General features: G+C 47.2%; 1 protein-coding gene across 5 annotated transcripts in view; it reads left to right on the top strand.

The window, feature by feature from the left end:
- Positions 1-23,152, top strand: part of CUX2 (cut like homeobox 2) — a 264,392-nt gene that overhangs the window by 161,004 nt on the left and 80,236 nt on the right. For 4 of the 5 annotated variants that reach the window (XM_043557590.1, XM_043557589.1, XM_043557586.1 and 1 more), the window contains exon 3: positions 1,180-1,227. The exons of the other annotated variant lie outside the window; for it this stretch is intronic. In XM_043557590.1, the coding sequence (XP_043413525.1) occupies positions 1,180-1,227 (48 nt within the window). The remainder of the gene's footprint in view (positions 1-1,179; positions 1,228-23,152) is intronic. 5 annotated transcript variants of the gene reach the window in all.

Genomic DNA, 23,152 nt, shown 5'->3' on the forward strand with positions numbered 1-23,152 from the left:
GGAGCCCTGGGAAACACCCGATCAGTGAGGAGGGGTGCCCAGGACCCAGAAGAGAGATAATTTCCAGGGACAGTAGCACAACCTTATTTCGTAATTAAGGGATTTATTCTTCACCTAAACTTAAGTATCTTGTGCCCACGTCTTCCTTTCCACTTCTCCCCACTGCCCCTCTCTCCCCCACACTCTTGAGCCCTTCACATCTCCTCCTTCCATGGGAGTTTCTTGTGGGCCATGGCTGACAGCAGTCATGGAATCACCAGTGGGTCTCAGAGGAAACTGAAGCATTTAGGATTGGAATCTTGCAACACTAGGTTCTAAAAGGCCTCCCTCTTGTGTGCTGGGGAGAACTCACAGGAGCCAAGCAGGGAAGCCCTTGGGGCTGGGAACCTCAAGGTCGTTTGTGAAAGACAGGAAATTGGGGTCCAGAAGTAGGATGATCCCTTCTGAAGATAGCCCGCTGCCATAAAGTTTATTAAACATTCACAGAGCCCTTCCTCTGATCTGGGCACCATGGAGGTGCCCCTGCCAAGTTCCCAAAAGCTGCACATTCTGGTGAGGAAGGAGAGACAAGTACAGAAGTTATGTTGCTAAAATGCAAAGTGAAGTGTTTGCCGGAGAGGGGCAGTTGGGTGAGGGGAAGCAGAGATGGCTACCTGGAAGAGACAGCCCTGAGCAAATGCTTCAAGGACAGAGGTTTTTATGAAGAGACTTCAGTGACATGGTGCTGGGTGTGGAGAGTTGAGGCCACCTCTCCGTCCCCCCCGCCGATCCCCCACTCCAAAGAGTGTCACATGATGCACCACCAATCCCCATGAGTACTTTGCATAAAAGAGTATTCCACGATCAGATCTATTTGGGAAATGCTATTTCCTTCCCCCTCTTCCAGAAATGCACAAGGTGCATTATACTAAAGGTTCCAAAAAGTCTTGCAGGGAAGAAACTTGATGTTGGACTTTCTTTCCCAGTCTGATTTGGCTTGGCACCATGTGTGTGTGTATGTGTGAGTGTATCTGTGTGTAGGTGTATATATGAGAAACCCTTATGAAATCCCACAGATGCACATCCCACGGGACACATTTGGGAAATGCTGACCTAGGGGACAACATTGCACTGCAAGCAGGGGCCATGGGGGTATCCCACCTGGCACTGTAGTGAACTCTTCGCTGATCTCTTTTTCAGGAAATCAGAGAGATGGTGGCTCCTGTATTAAAAAGCTTCCAAGCTGAGGTAAGACCCAAGGCCAATGGCATGTCACAAAAACATTCCCTGGTTCCCTCTCCTGTCCCACCTGGAATTGCCAGAGGAGGCCAGCAGCCTCTGGAAGCTTGGGAGAAACCTGCCTACCCCCATTGTAAACTCTCTCTGGATCAGCCAATGGTGACATAGTAAGAATGGGTTCTCCATTCTGTTTGATGGGATTCCAGTGTCTGATCCCAAGAAATCTCCCTCTTCCTAGACTTTGTCCAGCCTTACACCAGCTCTGCTATACATAGTATCTGTGACCTTGAATGAACCACCTCACCTTCCAGGCTTGGTTTCCCATTTTTTTAATCAAGAGGTTTGTCTTCAGTGACCTTTGCTGTCCCCGGGCATTCTGCTCTGCTTTGATTCTCTAAGGCAGTCTTACAGATAAGTCCAAACAGTTACCAGCCCACCCTGAAATCCTCTCTACTGACCCACCATCTGAGTATAAAATCAACACTGTTCATGTTCTTTCCTGACAACCCATCAGACCCTGTTCCTTTGGCAGCAGCTGAGCTGTCTTCAGCCAGTTGTTTCTCTTGCCTTCCTGGAGCCCTGTGATGAGGCCAAACCTCCTCCATTTCTCCTCTTGACTTGACTTTGTGACCAGGATTCTGAGAACGTCCACTTGTCCTGCAGGCAAGGGAGGCGGGCTAGGAAGAGAATGGAATTACACTGAGGCAGGGTAGTGGAAGGGAAAGCTGTTTGTCAAATGTTCCATCTTTAGGGGGCTCTTCTCAGTCTCCCCTGGATTTAGGCAGGACCTTGGAAGGGCTGGCCCTTCTCAGAACTCTCCGATGGTGATGCATTTTAAGTCTGTCATCCGCCAAGCGCCACATTACTTTAAATCTGTCTCTTTGGAACCGCGTAAGCGCATAAGGCAATATTAAAGTAAACAATAACTGGATTTACACAAATGTCGCTGATTTCCATATTTTTCATCCCTTCATTTTATTACTGAGTTGACTGATGTGCTTATTTATTTATAGGGCCATCCAGTATTGATTCATTTGGTTGTGAGGTGCCTGAGCTGAAGGGGGAAAAACAAACCAGAAAGAAGACCAATAATGTTGGGAATTTGTTGTCATGGCTTTGTGTTTTTTTAAAAAAAGAGGTTCCCATCTGCCAAGCCCTGGTCCCATGAGGGATGCTCAGCACACAAGACCTCTCAGACAGCTGATTTCTCTGCCCAGCCTGAAGACAGGCACTGAGCAGCGCTTTTTCAGCTGTTCCCTTGCTTGGGCTGTGGGCGGAGCTTCTCTTAGCCACTTAGAGCCTCAGTTTCCCTATCTGTTCATGGGAATAAAGACACTCCAGACGTTTTTGTGTTGTTTTATGGACTAACTGAAATATATTGCAGGGAAGGGTTTTAATGTAATGCGTGGCACATTGAAAGCTACTGGGCCATAAAGAGCAGACTCTGGAGCCAACCTGGGTTTGAACCCTACCTCTGCCAGTTCCTCACTGTTTGACCTTATGCAGGTTACTTAACCTCTCGGTGCTTTTGTTTCCTTATCTGTAAAACTGGGTAATAATTGTACCTCCTTCATAGGGTTGTGATTGAGGAAGAGCAAAGTTAATGCCCATGGAGTGCTTAGAACATTGCCTTATGTTGGTAGTCCTGGTTATTTTATTATTCCTGTTATCAGTCACCTCCAGTACAGGTTTATTTGGCCTCTGCTATGCATGGGCTGGAATCTGCCTCTTTCCTAAGTGGGTGTTCAAGGCTTTTTTCCAGAAGAAGGGGGCTTTCTGTCCCTGTAGGAAGCAGGTGTGACTTACATCATTTTTTCCATAGGAGAAAGAGTTCAGTGTTTCGTTTGGGTGATGATCCAGAAAACAATCAGTGCAGTATGGCAGAAACCATGTACAAATCAGACTGAGGCAGGCCTAGCTTCAGTCTCAGCACTGCTGCTTACCTAGCTGTGTGGCTAGGGAGAGGTTCCTTAACCTCTCTGAGCTGCAGCTTTCCTCCTCTGGCAAATGGAAGTTAATAGTAAAGATTCAAAGAACTAAGGGTGGAGGCAGTTGACACAGCGCCTGGTACACTGTTGGTACCCAGTAACTTACAGAGGGAGAGAAGGTTTTAGTTGGTCCAAAAGGGAAGACAAAGCTGAATTCTCATTTCCAAATTCATGTGGCATGTTGAATTCACACTGTTTTAATAGCTGAGGATCTCCAAATAACTTCGTTAATTTTCTTAAGAGGGCTTTCCATCGTCCCTTTAATGTACCAAAAAGACTACATTTATCTGGAGTTTTATTCTTGAAACCCCTGCTTTCCTCATGATCTATTGACTAATCCATTGCAGCCGCCATGTCCCTCCCTACGCCTCCGGGGAGAAACGCCGCCAAAGAAAGGTGTTAATAAAAAGCATCTTCGTCTTCGTCCAGAACAAACTGCTCATGCACAAGCCGTTCATAATCCAAATTTGATTTTCATTTTAATTTTTTTAATGAGGGTTCATCCTTTATGCCACTTCCCTCTCCCGATCCACCAGGCTCCAGACTCAGAGCGGAGAATTCCCAAGAGGGCATTAATCACCTCCCAGGAATATTCCCTGAGGCAAACACCATCTCAAGTCACATAAAGTAGCCCATAAAACGCCGGGGCTGAATATTCCTTCTTTCCCAGTATGGCCCTCTTGTTGAAATATAACATGTTCAAGTTCATTCTTTAATTTCATTTCACCAGCCCTGGTATATACTGAATCTGGGCATCCTTTTTATCTTTTTATTCTGTATATGTGTGGGCTTTTTTTTTTCTTTTTTCTTTTTTCTTTTTTCTTTTTCTTTCTCTTTTTCTTTTTCTTTTGTGTGTGTGTGTGTGTGTGTGTGTGTGTGTGTGTGCATGCGTATGCGTGTGCTGGTGGGAGGGGTGCAGAGAGGAAGTGAATTTGCCCTGCTGTGAATCAAGGAAGCTTTTTCTCTCTGCCTTGATTGCTTAAAGGACAGTCTTGATTCCCCCTGCTCAGGGAAACAAAGACAGCCAGAGAAGGTGGCTTAATGGAGACAGCTTGAAATGGCCAAAGTTTGAATATCCTTGCGCTCAGAGAAAAGAGCAAGACGAAAGCCCCGCTAATTACAAAAGTTGCTTTATGAAAGATAATTCAAAGCAATAATTTAGCAAACATAATCAAGTCGCACAGATGGGGTTGTTGATGGATGGATTGCAACATGCAATTAGCAGCTCTCGCAGTTACATATCATTAACCCTCCGAGCACAAAAATTATTTTCTCATTATTAGTTGAAAAGGTAAAATTAAGCTGACTAGACAGTAAAGGAACAAACTACAATTAATTACCTTCATTTATTACAGTCATTATTTTAAACTTATTTTTACTTGGAGAGAGAGATGAAAACATCTAAATTAAAAGTTTTGTTATGCTAAACCAGAGGTGAAACTTTTCTAAGGAGTGTGTGTACTGGCCCAGCCAGGAAGATGGCAGGGCCACTGTGAGATTTTTTTTCTCTCTGCTTCCTTCTTCTTCCACCAGGAAGGACATGTAGCCTGAATGATGGAAAACCCTTTGGTTGAGTTGGAACAGACACATTAACCTGGGCCTGATGGAAACACTTCAGTTTGGGAACCACGGGGGCTGATGCAGAGCCTCTAATCTCCAGGGGAGACAGGAGAGCATGGCCATCAGACGTCCAGGGTCTGAGTTCCACCTGAACACTGACAAACTTATGTGACTTTGGCCAAGTGACTTCATGTCTCCGAGCCACTGTTTCCTCCACTGTGACAGCTCATAGGATTGCATGAGGTTCAGTGAAATCCTCTGTCAGGTGGCTGGCGAGTCTGATTCTCATTGTGGTGGGTGTGTTTGGTGGCATAGGGCCAAGATATTCTCTCTCTGTTCTGTCAAGGTCTGAGGGAGCTTGTGTGGCATGACCCCCTTCTAGGAGCTTAGAAACGAGACCAAGGTGCCACTTGTGAGAGACATATTCATCATCTGTTGAGTCCATGCAATCATGTGTTCACTCAACAAACCTTTACTGAAGCCCTACTGCATTCCAGGTGGTATTCTAGATGCCGGGCCTAGTGAGGGTCACGACCTCACAGTTCACTAGACACCTGTTGATGTGGGGGAGGGCAAGTATTTGTGCAAGCCCCAGAAGGGCCTCCTTTCTGCTTGGAGCCCTGCAGGTCCACCTAACAGATACTTGTGAAGCACCTACTATGTGCCGGCTCCAATTGAAAGCTGTGGAAGGCCCAAAGATGGTGAGACACCATCTATGCCCTCAAGGAATGTCACTAGGAGTTCGGTCCCTATGATTGAAATAATGTCCAGGAGTCATGTCAAGAGCTCACGGGAGGCATCTTAGTTTCCTCTTAGAACTTCTGCTTCTTTTCTGAGCTTCACGTTCACACTCATCCCCTGCATAACTACAATGTGTCTGGCATTACCCCCTCAAGAAGTGGAGCCTGTTTCTTCCATTCTTTGAGTCTGGGCCTGTGTCCACTTCAGTCACTAGAATGTGGTGGAGGTGACCCTCTTCCAGTACCAGCTGGAGGTCTTCGCTGGACTGGTGATTCTGCCTCCTGCTGCTTGCAGCCCAACCTTCGTGTAAGAAGTGTGACTTGCCCGAGACCACTTTGCTGTGAGAAGCCCATCCTGTACAGAGGGGGCCTGGGGGATGACACTCCACGTGGATGAGAGGGGCTAGGAGCACTAAGGTACCAGGCGTGAGTCAGGGAGCCATGCTGGCCATCCAGCCCAGTGGAGCCATCAGGCCAGTGCGGCTGAGCTGCCATCTGGCTGCGGACTGCCTGAGAAATAACAAGAGAACTGCCCAGCTGAGCCCCATCAGCCCACAGAGCCATGAGAGACAATAAGAAGTCATTGTTTTGAGCCACACCATTTTGGAGCAGCTGGTTACACAGCATCAGATCACCAGAACAGCCAGGATCTACAGACTGCCAGTTCTTTCCTCTTTCCCCTGATCCTCAGCTCCCTTCTCCCTCTCTCCTCTCCCCTCCTTCTCTCTTCACCTTCTCCCTTTTCTCCTCCACCTCAGCTCCCTTCTCTCAGCCTTTTGTCAGATTTCCCCCCTCTCCAGACATCTTCCCCCAGCACCAAGTTCTTAGGCCTTCATCCCTTCTGAGTGCGGCCATCTCCCCTCACTCCAAGGGAGAGTTCTGGGTGCTCCTGGAGCAGAAGCCAGGGCACACAGAAGGCACACCGCCTGCTCAGCTTTGGGCCTGGCATTGCCCTGCAGATGCCCGGGGGGAGTGTCAACAGTTTGGATGATTTTGTCTCTTCTCCTTGTGTTTCTTCTGATGGGATTGGGGCACAACTCTGAGACAAACCCCAATGGCTAAAGGTCAGAGCAGATGGAAGGTCTGTTTGCAGAGGAGCAGAAAGGTAGTGGTGAAACAGGGATTTGCAAGGAAGCAAAAGGTGGAGTCTCACTGCCTCCCCTGTAGGCCATTTAGGTGGCAAAGCAAAGCCCGGTGCCCCCCAGCTTGACAGCTCCACCTCGGTGAGTGTTTGTTGGCTGAGTTGATGACTCAACCAGTCAGCCAACCAACCAACAAATGGATATGTTTAACTCTAGTCCAGTTAGATGTCCTCCACTGTGCCATCTGTCAAATGGGATGGGGATGCTTTTCCCCCTGGTTCACATGGGTTTCGGGGGTGCCACCATGGTTGGAGATGTAAGATATCATAATCTGCTGTAATTTGAAGCCTTACAGACCCTTCCCTGCAGACTTCACCCAGCCAAAGGTGCCCAACACTCTCTACCCTGAGTGCCTCTCACTTTCATGATGGGCAGAGAGCTGGGAATTCTCTTCTTTTGACCACATCCACCTACCAGGATCTTGTGATTGATCAGACCCAGGCCAGGATGCCCACAGTGCCCCTTCCTGATCTGGGTATCACTAAGCCTCATTGCCCACTGTTGTCAGTAAGCAGCCAGGCTTGGCACCGAAGGTGGGCCTTGCCTTTGTTAGAGAAGCCTCCCGAGGTGACTTTTATTGCATGTTACTATATACTGCATACTTTCTAATGGTTATATCATGTTTTTCATAAGATTTCTAATCAGGGAGAGGTTCTGTGATTAGTCCCTTTTACAGATGAGGAAACTGAGGCACAGAGAGGAGAGGACCAGCACTTCATCTAGAGCCCAAGTCTGTACCTGAGGCAGGGAAAAAAGCTAGGGGGCATGGATTCAGGCCCAGGAAGGTGGTGTGGGATCAGAAAAGTCCTTAGGGCAGAAACCCAAGGCCAGTGGGCCCCAGCATTATCTGGCCCCTGCCTGCCGCTCACCTTGAGCAGCAGGCAGCCTAACTTGTTCCTAGCTCAGAGTGTTTGTACTTGCTATTCCCTCTGCCTGGAATGCTCTCCCTGGACCATCTTTTTGCCCGATTCACTCCTTTCAAGTGTCAGATCCTCGGGGGATAAGGAAGCCCTCCCTGACCCACCCTGCACCCTGGTCAGTCTTGGACACCGCTCCTCCCACCCCTGCCACCTTTCACAGCACAGCCCTGTACTTGTCCACCATGACACTTAGCGTAAGTCATCTTTACAGGCGCCAGATCATTCAAGGCCTTGGGGCTACTTTAAGGGCTTTGGCTGGGACTCTGAATTAGGTGAGAGCCATAGGAGACTTTATAGTAGAGGGGGGACCAGGTCTGACTCAGGTTTCAGTAGGATCCCTCCAACTGCTAATCAGATGGCATGGAGGCACGGTGACTGCGAGGAGGGGGCTGTACCCCTCTTACACCACCTCCATCCGGTGCCCAGAGCCTGAGGTCATCATTGGCTTTGGCATTGTCTGTTCCAGCCCTGAACACTGGGGATCATTTTTCCCTCCCAGGCAGTCATGGGCAAGGAAGGGAGTCCTAACCCAGGACAAGATTCTGAACAGGTCAATCTGTGTTCCTGCAGGCAAGCTGCCTGAGAAAGACATGGAGGGGGACCTCACAGTTCAGATCACCTGAGACAGACATGTGTCTTCCTACCTAGGCCACAACCCCCCAGCCCTACGTGCCATGTCCTAATTTGGTCCCTGTGCTCCCCTTTGTTTTGCACGTGCCTACAGGACTCCTGCCATTCCCTTTGAGCTGAAGTTTAATTTCAGGGCCTTTTTTTTTTCTTTTTGCCTTTTTACATTATGTGCTCGTCCAGCTATTTTTGATGTCTTAACTCTCCTGCTCCCCAAACTACCCTTTCTCAGTGGCTCCCAGCACTGTCATGACCATCCTTTGTAAGTGAGGCCTCCTTAGGGTGACAACTGACATTAGACACATGTAGTCCTGACCAGCCAGTAAGACCAGGAAGAAATTGCCTTGCTGACCAGAAGGACCCATGGGAAAGACAAGCACTGGGGGCAAGCATAGGTTCTAGAGCCAGGTTGGCGCTGGCTTGCATCCTAGCTCTCTGCTTTCTGGCTGTGTGACCCTGGGCAAATCACTAAATCTCTTTGGGCCTTGGTTTTCTTGTTTTCTAAGTGGAGATAATAATAGTACCCACCTCATAGGGTGCATGTGAGGATTAATTGAGTCAATACATGAAAAACCCCAGGAGCAAAGCCCAGCATATGTAGTGAGTGCTCCTTGAACTTAAGTTGGCATTTCAAGTGGACGAGTTGAGACTTGCCTCATCACATTTATTCCTCCCACAGGCCTCATGAGTAGGCTTCTGGTCTCACCCATTTCTCGGGTGAGGTAACTGAGACTCAGCAGCCAGCATGTGGTGGTGAATAGCTCAGTCTGGATTTTTAGCCAGCAAAGTTTTTTGAGCCTTTAGTAAAGCCTCTCACGTTTCACTGCCTCTCAGCGACACAGTGAGAGAGGTGCTGCTGGTATCGTCCCCTCTTACAGGTGAGAAATTGGGGCTCAGAGAGGTTGGCCGCGGGTCTAAGCTCACACAGCTCTTCACCAACAGAGCAGAGTCTGGAAGATGGAAACCTCAGTTTGGAGGGCTAAACAGAGGCATGGCGGTACAGGAAACACCGAGGATGTGGACTCTAGATTGAAGGCCAGAATTGGACACTTGCAGGTGGTTAGGGCTGGGGAGGACCTCATCACTCAGCCGGATGCATGCCTTTCAGATGTGACTTGGCTGAGCTTTTTCAGACAGAATCCACCAGGGAAGCCCAGCCCATAAAGGGAGCTGGGATTCAAACCCAGGTCTGCACACTCAGCCCAGAACTTGGCATATAGAAGTGGCTCTGTAAACAGGGTGTCGCTCGCAAGATGCAATGAGAGGGACTTCTGTCCCTCCCACTGCCCCCAGCTTGCACATGTGCACACACTCTCCCTACTCCCTCCTCTTTGATGACTTAATAACTTTGATGGCACAAGTCTCCTCGGCTTCCATAGTGAGTCTTGCCCCTTTGGTTTTACCCTGACCAGCTTGGGGTAAAACTTAGAATGAGCTGAACATCCTTCTGAATTTAATATTAAGAACCCACCAAAGCATCATTGAGCCTGTCACGCTGCATTACAACCAAATTAAGAACCAGCAGCGATCCTCTTTCATTCGGTATCATATGCCTTATAAAGTAAATTATTAATGCTTTTTTCCCCCCAGTTAAGCACTTATTTGCAGTTGTTCCGGGTATTTCTCATTAGAAATAACATCATCTAAAGAACGATATTGATTGATTTTTTTTAATCTTGGAATCATGGACGTGAACCACATATTTATATGACATTCCCTTTAACTAGAATTCTCATGCTTTATTTTTATATTATTGATCTTTTTGACACGAATTGCTTTTTGGCCTTGTGTGAACGTTGTAAGCTTTCCGCCTGCAGAGGAATGGGCCGGCGTCTGGGCCAGGCTGGGAAGAGTGATCGTTCCAGCGGTGTGGCGGTAACATTCCCGCACATTTAACAACAATTAGTCTATGCTGACGCCATGGTAGGCTTTCGTGTATGAAAATTTACAAGCCTTTTAATGGACTGCATTATGGAAGGCCATGCGGGGCCAGTCGGCGGGGAGGTGAGGCCGCCAGGCGCGCATCCATCTCGTGGCGCTGTCAGCCAAGTGTCTGTTAGCGCTCATGTCTGCCTGGGGGTGGCAGGGAGCAAAGCAGAAGCTATCGCAGCCGCTAGCCCACAACACCAGCAGTCACTCCTGCATCCATCCAGTAGATCTTTGTTGAGCACCTACTATGTGCCAGGCATGGATGGTGCAAGATGCCGGGGCTGAGGTGGTGAGCATTCTTATTCACTCATGTTCAGAATACAGTTGAGCACCTGCTGTCTGCCAGGAACAATGCTAAGCACGCACAGTGAGAGGGTGAACACAAATTACTTATTCATCAGGTGCCCTTGGTGGAGTGGAAATGACATAAGCCTAGATTTGCACCTGGGTTCAAATCCCAGCTCTGTCCTTTGGCGCGGTTTTTCGTTTTCCTGACTGTAAAATAGGGATGGTAACAGTCCCCACCCCCAGGGAGGCTGGGAGGATCCATGCAGATAAAGAGCTTGATGTGGGGTAAACCTCCCAGAGGCGGGACTGTAGAATCATGATCATTTCGTGTTGTTGCCCTTTACTCTCCAGCCAGCAGTCCCTAGAACACCTGTGCACACCCCTGCTTCCCTTTTCAGTTCCACTGAGACCTTCACTCTACAGCAGACACTTATTTGGCACTTGTTGTGTACCAGGGTGGGTGCCAGGCTCTAGAGATATGGCAGTGAGCACCCCAGGTTCTGTTCCTCATGACACTCACGGCCTAGTGGGAGAGACAGACAGATGGACACCCACCCCTTGGTGCCACTGACAGTCACGGCTGTGATTGAGTTTCACATGACCAGAATGTGGAATGGGAGAGATTAAACTAGCCCACTCATTCCCTCATTCAAAAACTATTTCCTGAGCGTCTGCTATGTGCAGACCCTGCTCGGGGCCCTCGGGACACTACAGGTTACAAGAGAGACAGGGCCTGTGTCCCTGGGGAACTCAGAGTACATTGGGGCACAAGGCACATTTGCATCGTACACATAAATTACTTGAAAGGCAGCATAGTGCAGTGGTTAAGAGCACAGTTCTGGAGCCAGACAGCCTGGGTTCAAACCTCTGCTCTGCGGCTCGCTAATTGTTTGACCTGGGGCAAGTTATTTTTCCTTCTGTGCACCTTGATTCCTTCATCTGTAAATGGGACTCTTTATAGTCCCTATCTTCCAAGGTAAGTGTGAGGATCAATTGAAGTTATAGATGGAAAGGTTTAAAATAATGGTGCAAAGAAAGTGGAGATGGGTATCAGAGGCTAAGCCCTGACCGTGGTTATGGCGACGAGTCTGATTCTGATTCTAAAATCATCCAGCAGTGTATTAACTAACTACAGACATGCTGAAAGCTGCCAAGGCAAAATGCAGTTGCACCCAAAAGGCCCCATGCTTGCCTTCCCTTTGTTCTAGCTCAGAGGGCTGAACTGCATGACCCCCTAGGGTTATTATTACCATGGTGGGGCCCTTGAAGTGCCGTCCCCAAGTTTAGGTGCTACAGCAGGAACTTTCCTGGATGTGAGTGTCCTCTGTGAGGTGAGCCCTGCAGGAGGCCCTCATCACAGTATCACAGTCAGCCCCTCCTTTTGCCCTGAGTGGCAGGAATGAGGCCCAGAGAGGGTAAGAAACCCCCCTAGGGTCACACAGCCAAGAAAAGGACCCGGATGCATTTTCAGGTCCATGTAATCCCCATACCTAGAGTGGCCTCAGTCAGGCAGCTAATGAAAGCAAAAACACTGGATTTGGAGTCTCGAAAAACTGGGTCCAAGCCCCACCACTGCCTCTTGGCTGTAGGACCTTGGGCAGGTCACTTCACCAGCCTTAGGCTCTTGCCCTGTAAAATGGGTTCTTATAATGCCCACCTTGTTTGTTCGGGGGGAAGGTGGGAGAGACAGGCAGATCACCACATGGTCACCAAGCATAAAGGAAACCGTTTCCTCTAAGTAACTGGCAGCATCCTTCCATCTAAGGCTTTGCTATTTAAAGTGTGGTCCATGGACCAGCAGCATCTGCATCACCTGGGTAGAAATGCAGTCTTGGCCTCCCAACATCCTCCCCCAGATCTCCTGAATCAGAATCTGCAGTTGAACAAGGTGCTTTAGTGTGATTTGCATGCACACTGAAGTTTGAGATGTTCAACCTTAGATCAGCCCAATGGCTTTCAACCCTGACTGCCCAGAGGGATCTCCTGAGGGCTTTAAAAAAAAAAAAACAAAACACTGAGACCTGGGTCTCACCCCAGAGAGGCCAGCATTCTTGGTCTGGTATGAGGCTTGGGCATCAGGATTTTAAAAGCTTCTGCTGGAATTCTAGCGTTTGAGGAGTTCTGCCCTAGAAGCTTACCATCTACTGGAGAAGCCAGACACATGGAAATAACCAGTGGTGTGCTGATAAATACTGAACAACAGGCAGGGGTGGGGGTGGGGGAGGGAGGTATTTGGATCATCTCCCGCTTTCCATGGTGTAAATACTTCCACTGTGGCCAATTTCAAGCTGCCAACATGGAATTGGGAAGACATGCACAGTGGCACTCATGTAGTATCTCACCACGCAGATGTAATAGATGTAAGGAACCTCAGAGCACAGAGAGTAGTGAAATGTAATCAATTAGGAAGTAGTGAGTACTGAATATGTATTTCCTTTTTTCCCCCAATTTTTTTTGGCAAAATACATGTAACTTCAAGTTTATACCGTCTGAACCATTTTTAAAGTGTAGAGTTCATGGCATTAAGTACATTCACACTGTTGTGTAACCATCACCACCATCCATTTCCGTAACTTTTTTCATCTTCCCAAACTAAAACTCCATACCCATTAAGACAATAACTCCCCATTCCCCACCCCTGGCAACCACCATTCTTGTTTCTGAATCTCATTTTGGCTACCCTAAGTAATTTATAGAAGTGGAATCATGCAGTCGTTGTAGACTTTCTGTGGCTGGCTAATTTCGTTCAGCGTAACGTCCTCAAGATTCTTCCATTTGTGGTATCATTATTTTTAATATAAATTATTTATTATAATTGTAGGTTCATTTGGTTTAATTTTTAATAATGGCTATGTTTAACAACCAGCTTGCAAAATTCCTGAAAATTTAGCAATCGGCTTTTGCAAGCTGCTACAGGCCAGCCCCTAGCACACCACTAGAAATAATCCTTGTACCACGTGAGAACAGAGTCACAAATGGCAGGCTTTAGAGGTCAGCAAACTATGGCCCTTGGACCACAGCCTGTTTTTATAAATAAAGTTCTATAGGAACATAGCCATGTTCATTCATTTATATGTTGTCTGTAGCTGCTTTCCTATCACAACAGCAGAGTTCAGTAATTGCAACAGAACCTGCAAAGCCAAAAATATTTATTATCTGGCCCTTTGCTGGAGTAGTTTGCTGACCCCTGCTTTTAGGTGTACAGGGTGTAGAAGAGAGTAAATTGACTTATTCATTTATTTAGTCGGCAAACATTTACAGAGCACCTTCTGTGTGCCAGGCACTGTTCCAGGCACAGGTGCAAAGAAGACAAAGTCCATCCCCTCCCAGAGGTGACCTTCTGAGGGAAGACAGACATAATTCAGGTGCTCACACAACAAGTAAATATAGTATGATTACCATCTGCAGAAGGAGCTGTGACAGGGAACTTCATGGGGCTATGAGAGCATCCTGGGATGTCAGGGAGGGCTTCTAGGAGGAAATGAATTATGAACTAAAGCAAGAGTAGGAATGTTAAGATGTGGCTAAAACTCTAGGAAAGGAGGAATGGTATTTCAGGTAAAAGAAACAGTATGTGCAAATGCCCTGAGGCAGGAAGGAAGTGAGACTTTCGTGGGCTAAAAGCCAGGGAGAGGTATCCTAAGTGCCCAGGCCCTCACCTCTGCCCTGGCCTCTGTCACCCCCAGATTCACCCTGCCAAGCACATCATCACCTTGAACCAGGCTCACCCTGGCACACTGGCACCCATTACCTCCCCACCCTCAAAGGCCACTTCCTAAAGTCTCCTCTCTTTCCACTCTCCTGGCGCTAGAGCCCACACTACAACAGACAAAGGTCTCTCATTTACTTCTCCTCTGAGGTTTAAAACTCCTGCCCTGTAATAAAATTATTCCCAGCACAAGCACAAAATAATAATAATTAAAATGCATAAAATCAAATATTAGTAGAGACCAGCAAAGATTAAGATTATCCAAATCCTATGTCCCAGAACCAAGCAGGGACCCTGCCCTGAGACCCAGGGACTGAGACACAGAGATGAGGCCAGGGGGCAGGAGGATATTTCCATTGATTGAGCACCTACTGGGTGCCACACTCAAGGCTGGTTGTCTGATATCTGGGATGTTGTGGAGTACTCTAGAAAATTCTAAAATAGAGATGATTGCATTTCTTTTATAAGGAGGAGACTGAGACTCAGAGGTTGAGACATCATGATCAGCTAGCCACCAAGTAGAAGACCTGGAATTTGAACCCATGTGGGTCTGCATGAGTCCTCGTGGGCTCATTCCTGCAGCAACATGGAACACAGTTGGAGATTCTTTCTCACTCACATCACAATCTAGTGCTGGTTGATGGGGGATGGGGACTGTTCAATGCAGTCATTCAGGGATCCAGACATCTCATGTTGTCTGGCTCTGCCCTCCACTGTATCCTGGAGTCCCCTTCGTTTGGTTGATACAGGCAGGGGTGGAGAAAACATGGCGGGTCCAGACCCGGAAGTGGCCACGTTATTTTTGCCCACATTCCTTTGGCCGGAACTCAATTATAACACTATATCCAATTTCAAGGGAGGCTGAAAATAGAGTCTACCATTGTGTGCCTAAGGCAGGGAGAAAAACCCAGGATTATGTGAGCATATAACTCTGCTGCACTGTGGACTCCCTGCTTGATGGAGCACCTCCCTCATTAGCTGTTGGCAAACAGGATAGAGCCCAGAAAACAGCTTTCTACACAGTAGGCCCATACGTTTTGGACAGATGAGCAGAAGATGGAATTCATGGGCCTGCCAAATCCAGGGGTGCAGCAAATCAAGAGCAAGGAAGCATTTTAATGGTTTGTCCGGTGTTATATCCTATCGTGCATCCTGTTCTGTGCTGGACTGGCTAAGGAAAGAAGTGAGCTCTGCCCAACAAGAAGGCCAGGGCACCCGTTAGCAGCCCACATTCACTGTTCACTAAGAAATAAAGCAAATGTGAAGTAGGAGGAAAACGTCCTGCATGTGCCATGGAGAAAGCGATTATTTTGTAGGCAGGCAATAGAGAAGACTTCCCAGAGGAGGTGAAGTCCCCGCTCAGGTTAGGAAGATGGATAGAATGGAACATGGAGGATGAGATGTGGCGGTAAGAGCACAGGCCTTGGCATCAGGCAGATTTGGGTTTGAGCCCCAGTTTGGTCACTGGAGAGGTGATCTTGGGCAAGTCACTTACCCTCATTCCAAGCTTCAGTTTCCTTATCAATAAAATGGTGCCTACTGTACAGGTTTGTCATGAGGTTTAAATGAGATGGTCGCTTAGCTAAGTGCATAGCACACAGAAAGCTTAAAATGAAGAGTAATCATTCCTCAATGGCTGTTGAGCAGGCAATGCCACTAAACCTATCTGGAGCTACAATATGCAGAGATTGGAGGAGAAGACAAGGCTAGGAAACACATTTGGGTGTGACAGAGGGGCCCTGAATGCCAAGCTGAGTCTGTGCTTTGTTTCATGGGCAGAGGAGTTGCCACAGAGTCCCTTTTGGTATATAAGGACAGCAGCACCAGAAGCCTTTTCTAGAAAGACCCCTCTAGAGGTGTGTGAGGTAGAGAGGGTTGATTCAAGAGTCTAGATTTGGGGCATTTGAGACATAAAACAATAACGGTGCTCTGGCCTGAGGCAGGGGCAGGAAAGTGGCAAAGACAAGCCTGGTGTGAAAGAGCTTGGAAGTGGGGCCCAGTCTTGATGTGACAGATGGAGATAGAAGCTCTGGAGGGCAACAGGGTGTGACCCCATTAGAGAAGAGGTGGAGGCAGAGCTGGTTTTGGGATCTTGGGAAAACAAGCCCCGTTGGTTTGAACACCCAGCTTCTAGGAGCCAGGGACCTCTGGACTCAACCCCAGCTCTGCCTGTCACCAGCGGTGTGATCTTGAGCAGGTGACCTGCCCTCCCATGCCTCATCTCCTTCACCTGGAAAATGAGGGTAATTTTTGTCCCTCCCTAAAAGGGTTGTTGCCAGAGGATTCCATAAGACTATGCCTAGCACATGGTAGGTGTTCAACAAATGGTCCCTGTTATCCCCATCCTTTTTCCTATTGAGTCAGACCAAAAACTGGATTAAGAAAGGATGGATGCTGGACCAGCAGGTTCCTCAGAAACCCTGCAGGCTCTGAGGATACTATTACTAATAACAACATCAGTAACCACAGCAGCTGCCAAACCCCCCTGTGTGCTCAGTATGTGCCAGACATTCTTCTAGACTCTCTACAAGTACTGGCCTTTAACATCATTGCTACAACCCTCTGGGATAGAGATTGTTTTGTGCCTATTGTAGAGATGAGCATACTGAGGCATGAAGTCTAAACAGCTAGGAGGTTGGATGAACAGCCCAGGAGCTTCAGTTTATGAAGATCAGATCTTTCTGGGAGGTGTACTCCGGACACCAGTCCCAGCTATTAACCCCTTGCCCTGGGGTGAGACGGGAGAGAGAGAATCCCAAAGAAGACAAAGGATTAGAGGTTGCAGCCTGATTGATATTGGTTCAAGAGAAATGCCCAGATTTTATTTTACAGTCTACTTAATTGTGTGAGACCTGGATTCACATTCTGATCTTCCACTTGACTAGCATCTTTTTTTAATGTTTATTTATTTTGAGAGAGAGAGAGAAGGAGAGAGAGAATCCCAAGCAGTCTCTGTGCTGTCAGCACAGAGCCCAACACAGGGCTCAATCCCATGAACCATGAGATCATGACTTGAGCCAAAAATCGAGAGTCGGATGCCTAACCAATTGACGACCCAGGCACCCCTAGCGTCTTTTTTTTTTTAATATTTTTTTTTATTTTTGAGAGAGAGAGCACTAGCGGGGGAGGGACAGAGAGAGGGAGACACAGAATCCAAAGCAGGCTCCAGGCTCTGAGCTGTCGGCACAGAGCCCAACGTGAGATCCCATGAACTGTGAGATCATGACCTGAGCTGAAGTTGGATGCTGAACCGACTGAGCCACCCAGGTGCCCCACCCCTAGCATCTTTGAGTTATAAAAAGTGTTTTAAATCTCTGTGCTTTAATTTTCTTTCCTATAATAATTGCGAAGATAATTGACAAATAATTGCAAAAAAAAAAAAAAAAAAAACATTGCCTTGTAAAAGCAGCAAAACCTTTCCATCATCCAAGACAAGGAAAGCTCATTGTGTTCATTCCTGTCTTCCTGACAGCTTGACTCTGAGTTATCCTGGACAGAGAGCTGTTGTGCAGGGCTTCTGAGCCTTTGCACATTCTGTTCCCTTCTCCCAGAATGCTTTTCCTCCATAAGCTCCCAGGCAAATCCCTGCTTGTCCTTCAAGGCTCCACCCAAATGTGACCTTGGCTGTGAGACTTTCTGGTCCTCCAGGTCCCTATTCTCACCTGTGTCCCCTAGGCCGTTCTGCCACCCCCTCTGGATGGGCCTCTTTCATTAGACAGGGATGTGGTTTTGACATCTCTGTCTCTCCCGGAAATGAGGTATCACAGAATCCAGCTCCATTGTTTTCCAGATTAATTTACCCAGTGCTCTCTGCCAGCAGCCCAGGTGAGCTCTTAAGAAGGCAGACACGTGACAGGCCTCTCTGCTTATAACCCTCCAGTAACTTCCAGGGAACCTGGAATGAAATCCAGACCTCTGACGACCACCAGTGAGGCCCTCTGCCACTCATCCTGTAGCTTCTCTCTCATCCGGTCCCCTTCCCTCTTTGCATCCTTTACGCACTTTCTTGAAAGCATGCTCTCTCCACCTCAAGGCCTTTGCACCTGCTCTTCCCTCTGCTTGATGCTCTCTCCCCACCTATTTTGTCTGCTTAATGCAGGGGCTCTCAACCTCAGCACATCTGACATTTGGGGCCAGATAATTCTGTGTTGCGAGGGCTGTCCTCTGCATTGTAGACTGTTGAGTAGTAGCCCTGACCTCCACCTATTTGATGCCAGTAGTATCCCTCTCCTCAGGTGGACAGCCAGAAGTGTTTCCAGACAGTGTCCCCTGAGGGGCACAATTGCTGAGAACCACTGACATAAGGCCTACACGTCTTTCAGATTGCTGTTCAAATGTCACTTTCTCAGGAGAGGCTCTGTGACTTCCCAAATTTAATCAAGCCTCCTTATTACATACGCTCATGGCATCCTACACAATATTTAGCCTGACTTATAATTATATATTTATTTGTCTATTCAAATAATGCTTGTCGCTCCCTAACCAAAGGAAAGAGGGTGCACTCTGTAGACTATTTTGTTCCCAGGTCCAACACAGAGCCTGACACACAATGGTTGCCACATAAGTATTTATTACATGAATGTTGACATATAGTAATATTGGCAAACATTGCTATGGTGGTTTCCATGTTCCAGGCAGCATTCTAAGCACTTTACAGATACCAGTTCATTATTCCTCATATCCACCTATGGGGCAGATGCTATCAAAATTTTACAAATGAGAGGAATGAGGCACAGAGAGGTTAGGTAACTTGCCCAAGGTCACACTGCTCATCAGAGGCAGAAACAAGATTTGCACCCAGGCAGTCTGACTCCAGAGTCATTTACTTTAACCATTATTTACTAAGCACCTACTATGTGCCAAGAAATGGGGATATAGCAATGAGTAAGAGGTACATAACGTGTGTGTGTGTGTGTGTGTGTGTGTGTGTGTGTGTATGCAGGTATCCCACTCAGTTCCAGAAAGGTGGCTCTGCTTACAGGTGCAGACACAGAGATGCTGAGATACTGAGCAAGGTCACACGGCCAGTTGGCAGCAGAACACCTCTCTGTTCCAGGCCTTACATGCTTACACGTCCATGGGTAGGGACACTTTGACAATTTAACCAGTCAATTATAATAATATTTTTCTCCTGGAATGTTTAAACAAAAAAAAAGTTGGCTTGCCAAGGTATAATCATGGCTCAGAGGCCAACCTGACATTAGTTATTAATTAGGCCATTATGCATTCCACAGTGATAATTGCTTTGCTGCAAAGTCACCAAGCATGAAACGGACCCGGCACAGAAACGCAATCTATCAATCTGAGAAGTCGCAGCCTAGTTGCGTTCTCTCACCTTGAGTCGGGTGTGCACCATAGCAGGAAACAAAAAGAAATTAATGATACATCGATAGGCAATAGCAAGCCAGACCCTTCCCAGTCCCACCCCAGGAGATCAGATGCCTGGGCTCAGGGACAGCATCTGAGTGAGGTTTTTTATCAGTGAAAATGGCCATTTCTCTTTGATCTCCTAGACGGTAGAAATCTGTTCATCTCCTTTCCTTTTTTTTTTTTTTTTTTCACCTTGTTATTTAGGAGGAGAGGAAAAAAGCCATCTCTCTGCCATCTGTTTGCCTCGCCTGTTGCTTTTTGTAATGAGTAGGGTGGGGGCACAGCAACACCGGGGCTTCCTGGGCCATCAGGAGTAATCCCGTATGTCTGTGTTCTGTCTCAGTCTAGGTCTTGGTGGGGGAGGGAAGGAGACCCCCAGCCCCTTCTGAGCCTCGGAGTGGGAGGCGTTGGTGTTGAGGGCAGCTGGAGGCCCGTTTTTAGAGAAAGCCTTAGAGTGCAAAAAACAAACATCCACTCAAGCTAGCCTTCACAAAGAGAATTTATTACTACGTTAGCTGCGATGATATTTATGAGACATCTGTTGTATGCCAGACACACAGTTGTGCCATTTAATCCTTATAGGAGTCTATAAGGAAAGAATTGGTATTCTCCCCATTTTACAGAAGAAACTGAGGCTCATCAAGTTGAGGTGACTTGCCCAGAGTCCTTCAGCTAGTGATGGAGCTGGGATTTGAACCCAAGTTCATGAGCACAGCACTCTCCTGAGACCACATGAGAGGCCAGAGAAAGCACAGCTGGACTGCCCAGAGGTGAACAAGGAACCAGGTGAGCCAAGAAGCAAGGAGGGCACTTCTGCTGCAAGGGGCAGAGTCCCTTATCCTTCCTGCTCCCTAGGCTGGCTTTCTTGCACATGTTAGAAAGTGGCACCTGTTTCAGCCATCTCAGCCTCCGGGTTCACCCCACAGTCACTGAAGCTCAGACAAATCAAAATCAACCAGTCTCAAATTCAAACTCCTGGGGTAATGAAGATCATTAGCCTCGCTTGTGACCAGTGTCAGCCGGGTGCAGTCAGCTGTGGACAGGAAGATGCCTCAGTACAAACATCAGCCGCTGTGGCCCATCTCAGGTAGAAGAAAGATCATAGACTAGCCAGCTGGCTGTCAGGCCTCATCCAGCCTCTTACCAGTTTTGTCCATCCATGCTTCCCACCACCCGCCTCTCCCTCTTACCTTACCCCTTCACATCGTGGAGCCACTGCTAGGTTCCTGCAGGTGTTTGTGGTTTTGCTCTTGGAGGAATGGTAGAGTGATTCTCAGCAAAACAGAGAGGGAAGACAGGTGTCTACCTCGGGGTGTAGAAAGCCCTGAAAGTGTGCAGATCTCCACCACCCTAATCATCTATATATTTTGCCCCAAAGTCAAGACAAAGAAAATCATGCGGCTGAGAATGAATTGCTTCTAGTTCTTGCCCATCAGAGCCAGGCTCTGTTGCCATTTTGTTTCATTCTTTCACGTGATTTGCCTACACCAAGACCTTACATACCCCTAGGTTCTCTGTGGAAGGAGAGTCAAAACCAGCGAGCCCTGCTCCAATATTTGAGAGTTGACTTCCAATCCAAACAAGACGGCAGCCAAGACTGGATGAAAACTTCCCCCGTTGGCTCAGCTTCTCCATGGCACCTCCAGCCCACGTTGCAGTCTCCAACCGGGCCCATGAGGGCCAGGTGGAGCAGTTTGCTGTTTCTGTGACACATTGACCACCAGAGCTTGGGATGGCCCGCTTACCTGGACCACCCCTTAAATTAAGCGATCACACTGAAATGTTCCTGACTTTTTAGCAAACTCAGCTACACAACCTCTTGGGAAGTTCTTCTCAGAAGATGACTCCTTGTAGTGTGAAGGAAGACTTGGATGTCTCCGTTCTAAATGTTTCCTTTCCAAGGTACAGGGTGGGGAGACCTTGACATTGCGAAAAGTAGTGAGAAGACCATATTCTCCTATCCATACCTTCTTCTCTTAATGGGAGAAGGCATAATCATTCATCAATTCAACAAATATTTGTTGAACTTCTACATTCCAGACGCTATTCTAAGCAGTGAACAAAATATTCTTGTAGGGTATGACAGATTGATAACAGTCTGCTGTTTGTGGAGAACCTGTTCACTGTGATTTAGACCCAGCTGCATTTATTCATTCATTATCTTATTTAATCCTTCTAACATAGTTACTATTATTATCACCATTTTACAGAGGAGGAAACTACTACTTGGAAAGGTTAGGTGACTTTTGTAAAGTCACAATAGCAAGTAGGTAGTGGAACTGCATCCAGCTGGTATCCTTCTAGACCAGGGACTGGCAAATTACAGCCCACTGACCCAATCCAGCTGGCTGCCTATTTTTGTAAATAAAGTTTTATTGCACACAACCATGCGCATTCACCAGGGCAGAGTTCAGTAGTTCCAACAGAGACCATTTGTCCCACAGAGCCAAAAATATTTACTCTCTGGCTCTTTACAGAAAAAGTTTGCTGATCTGTGTTCTAGATCAGACTTGTAAATTTCAAGTGTTCAAATTTGGCTCCAAGAATGTGTATCTTCCTACAATCATTTCTTTCTTTCTCCTTCCTTCCCTCTCTTCTTCTCTGTCTTCCTTTTACTCTTTATTATGGAAAAATTCAAAACCACAAAAACAAAGCAAATAAAATAATGAGTCATGTGGACCCAGTTTCAACAACTGTTGGCTCATAGGCACTTGCCTCTCACACCTCTGGATTATTTTGAGGCAAGCCCAATTCATTGGATCATTTCACTTCTAAATATTTTAGTGCATACATCTAAAAAATAAAAAAACCTTTTCAAACATTACTACAGTATCATCTTATATTTTTTAACAGTTTTTTAAATTGAGATGTTATTGACATGTAGCTTTATATTCATTTCAGGTGTGCTATGTGTAGCTATTGCTAAGAAATGACCACAATTAGGTGTAGTTAATGTGCATAACACACATGGTTACTCTTTTGTTTAACAGTAGTTTCTTATTATCATCCAATATCCAGGCAACGCTTCAGTATCCCTGATTGGCTCCTCAGTTTTAAAAAAAAATTTTTGATCCATATCAGGACTCATCCAGGACCCACACATTGGGATTGGTTGATGTACCTCCTAGTATGGCAACCCAGCTGTCCTGGTTGGACTGGGATACAGAACTTCTGGGTTGTAAAGCTGGGAAGGACCTGAGGTATAAAACTTTTGGGGCTAAAACCAGGAAAGCCCCAGGCAAACTGCGACAAGTTGGTCACACTACTTCTGCTAATCTGTAAACTCCCTTTCCATCCCGCACCTTTGTGTGTGTGTGTGTGTGTGTGTGTGCGTGTGTGTGTGTGTGATTTATATGTGGGAGTAGTTGGACCACTTTTCCTGAAGACTCCCTGCTCACTGCTGGTTGCCAGCTCCTGATACGTCTCCAGCAAGGCCACTGTACTCGTTATCCCAGGAGTTTGAGTTTGAGATCAGTTGAGAAGCTGAGAAAGCCGGCCTAGAGAGAGAACAGGATGACGGACTTTGCCCCTTGCAGCAGAAGTGCCCTCCTTGCTTCTGGGCTCTTCTGGTCCTTATTCACCTCTGGGCAGCCCAGCTGCGCTTTCTCTGGCCTCTCTTGTGGTCTCAGGAGAATGCCGTGCTCATAAGCTTGGGTTCAAA

Source organism: Prionailurus bengalensis, chromosome D3 (genome assembly GCF_016509475.1).
Source record: "Prionailurus bengalensis isolate Pbe53 chromosome D3, Fcat_Pben_1.1_paternal_pri, whole genome shotgun sequence".
Classification (NCBI taxonomy): domain Eukaryota; kingdom Metazoa; phylum Chordata; class Mammalia; order Carnivora; family Felidae; genus Prionailurus; species Prionailurus bengalensis.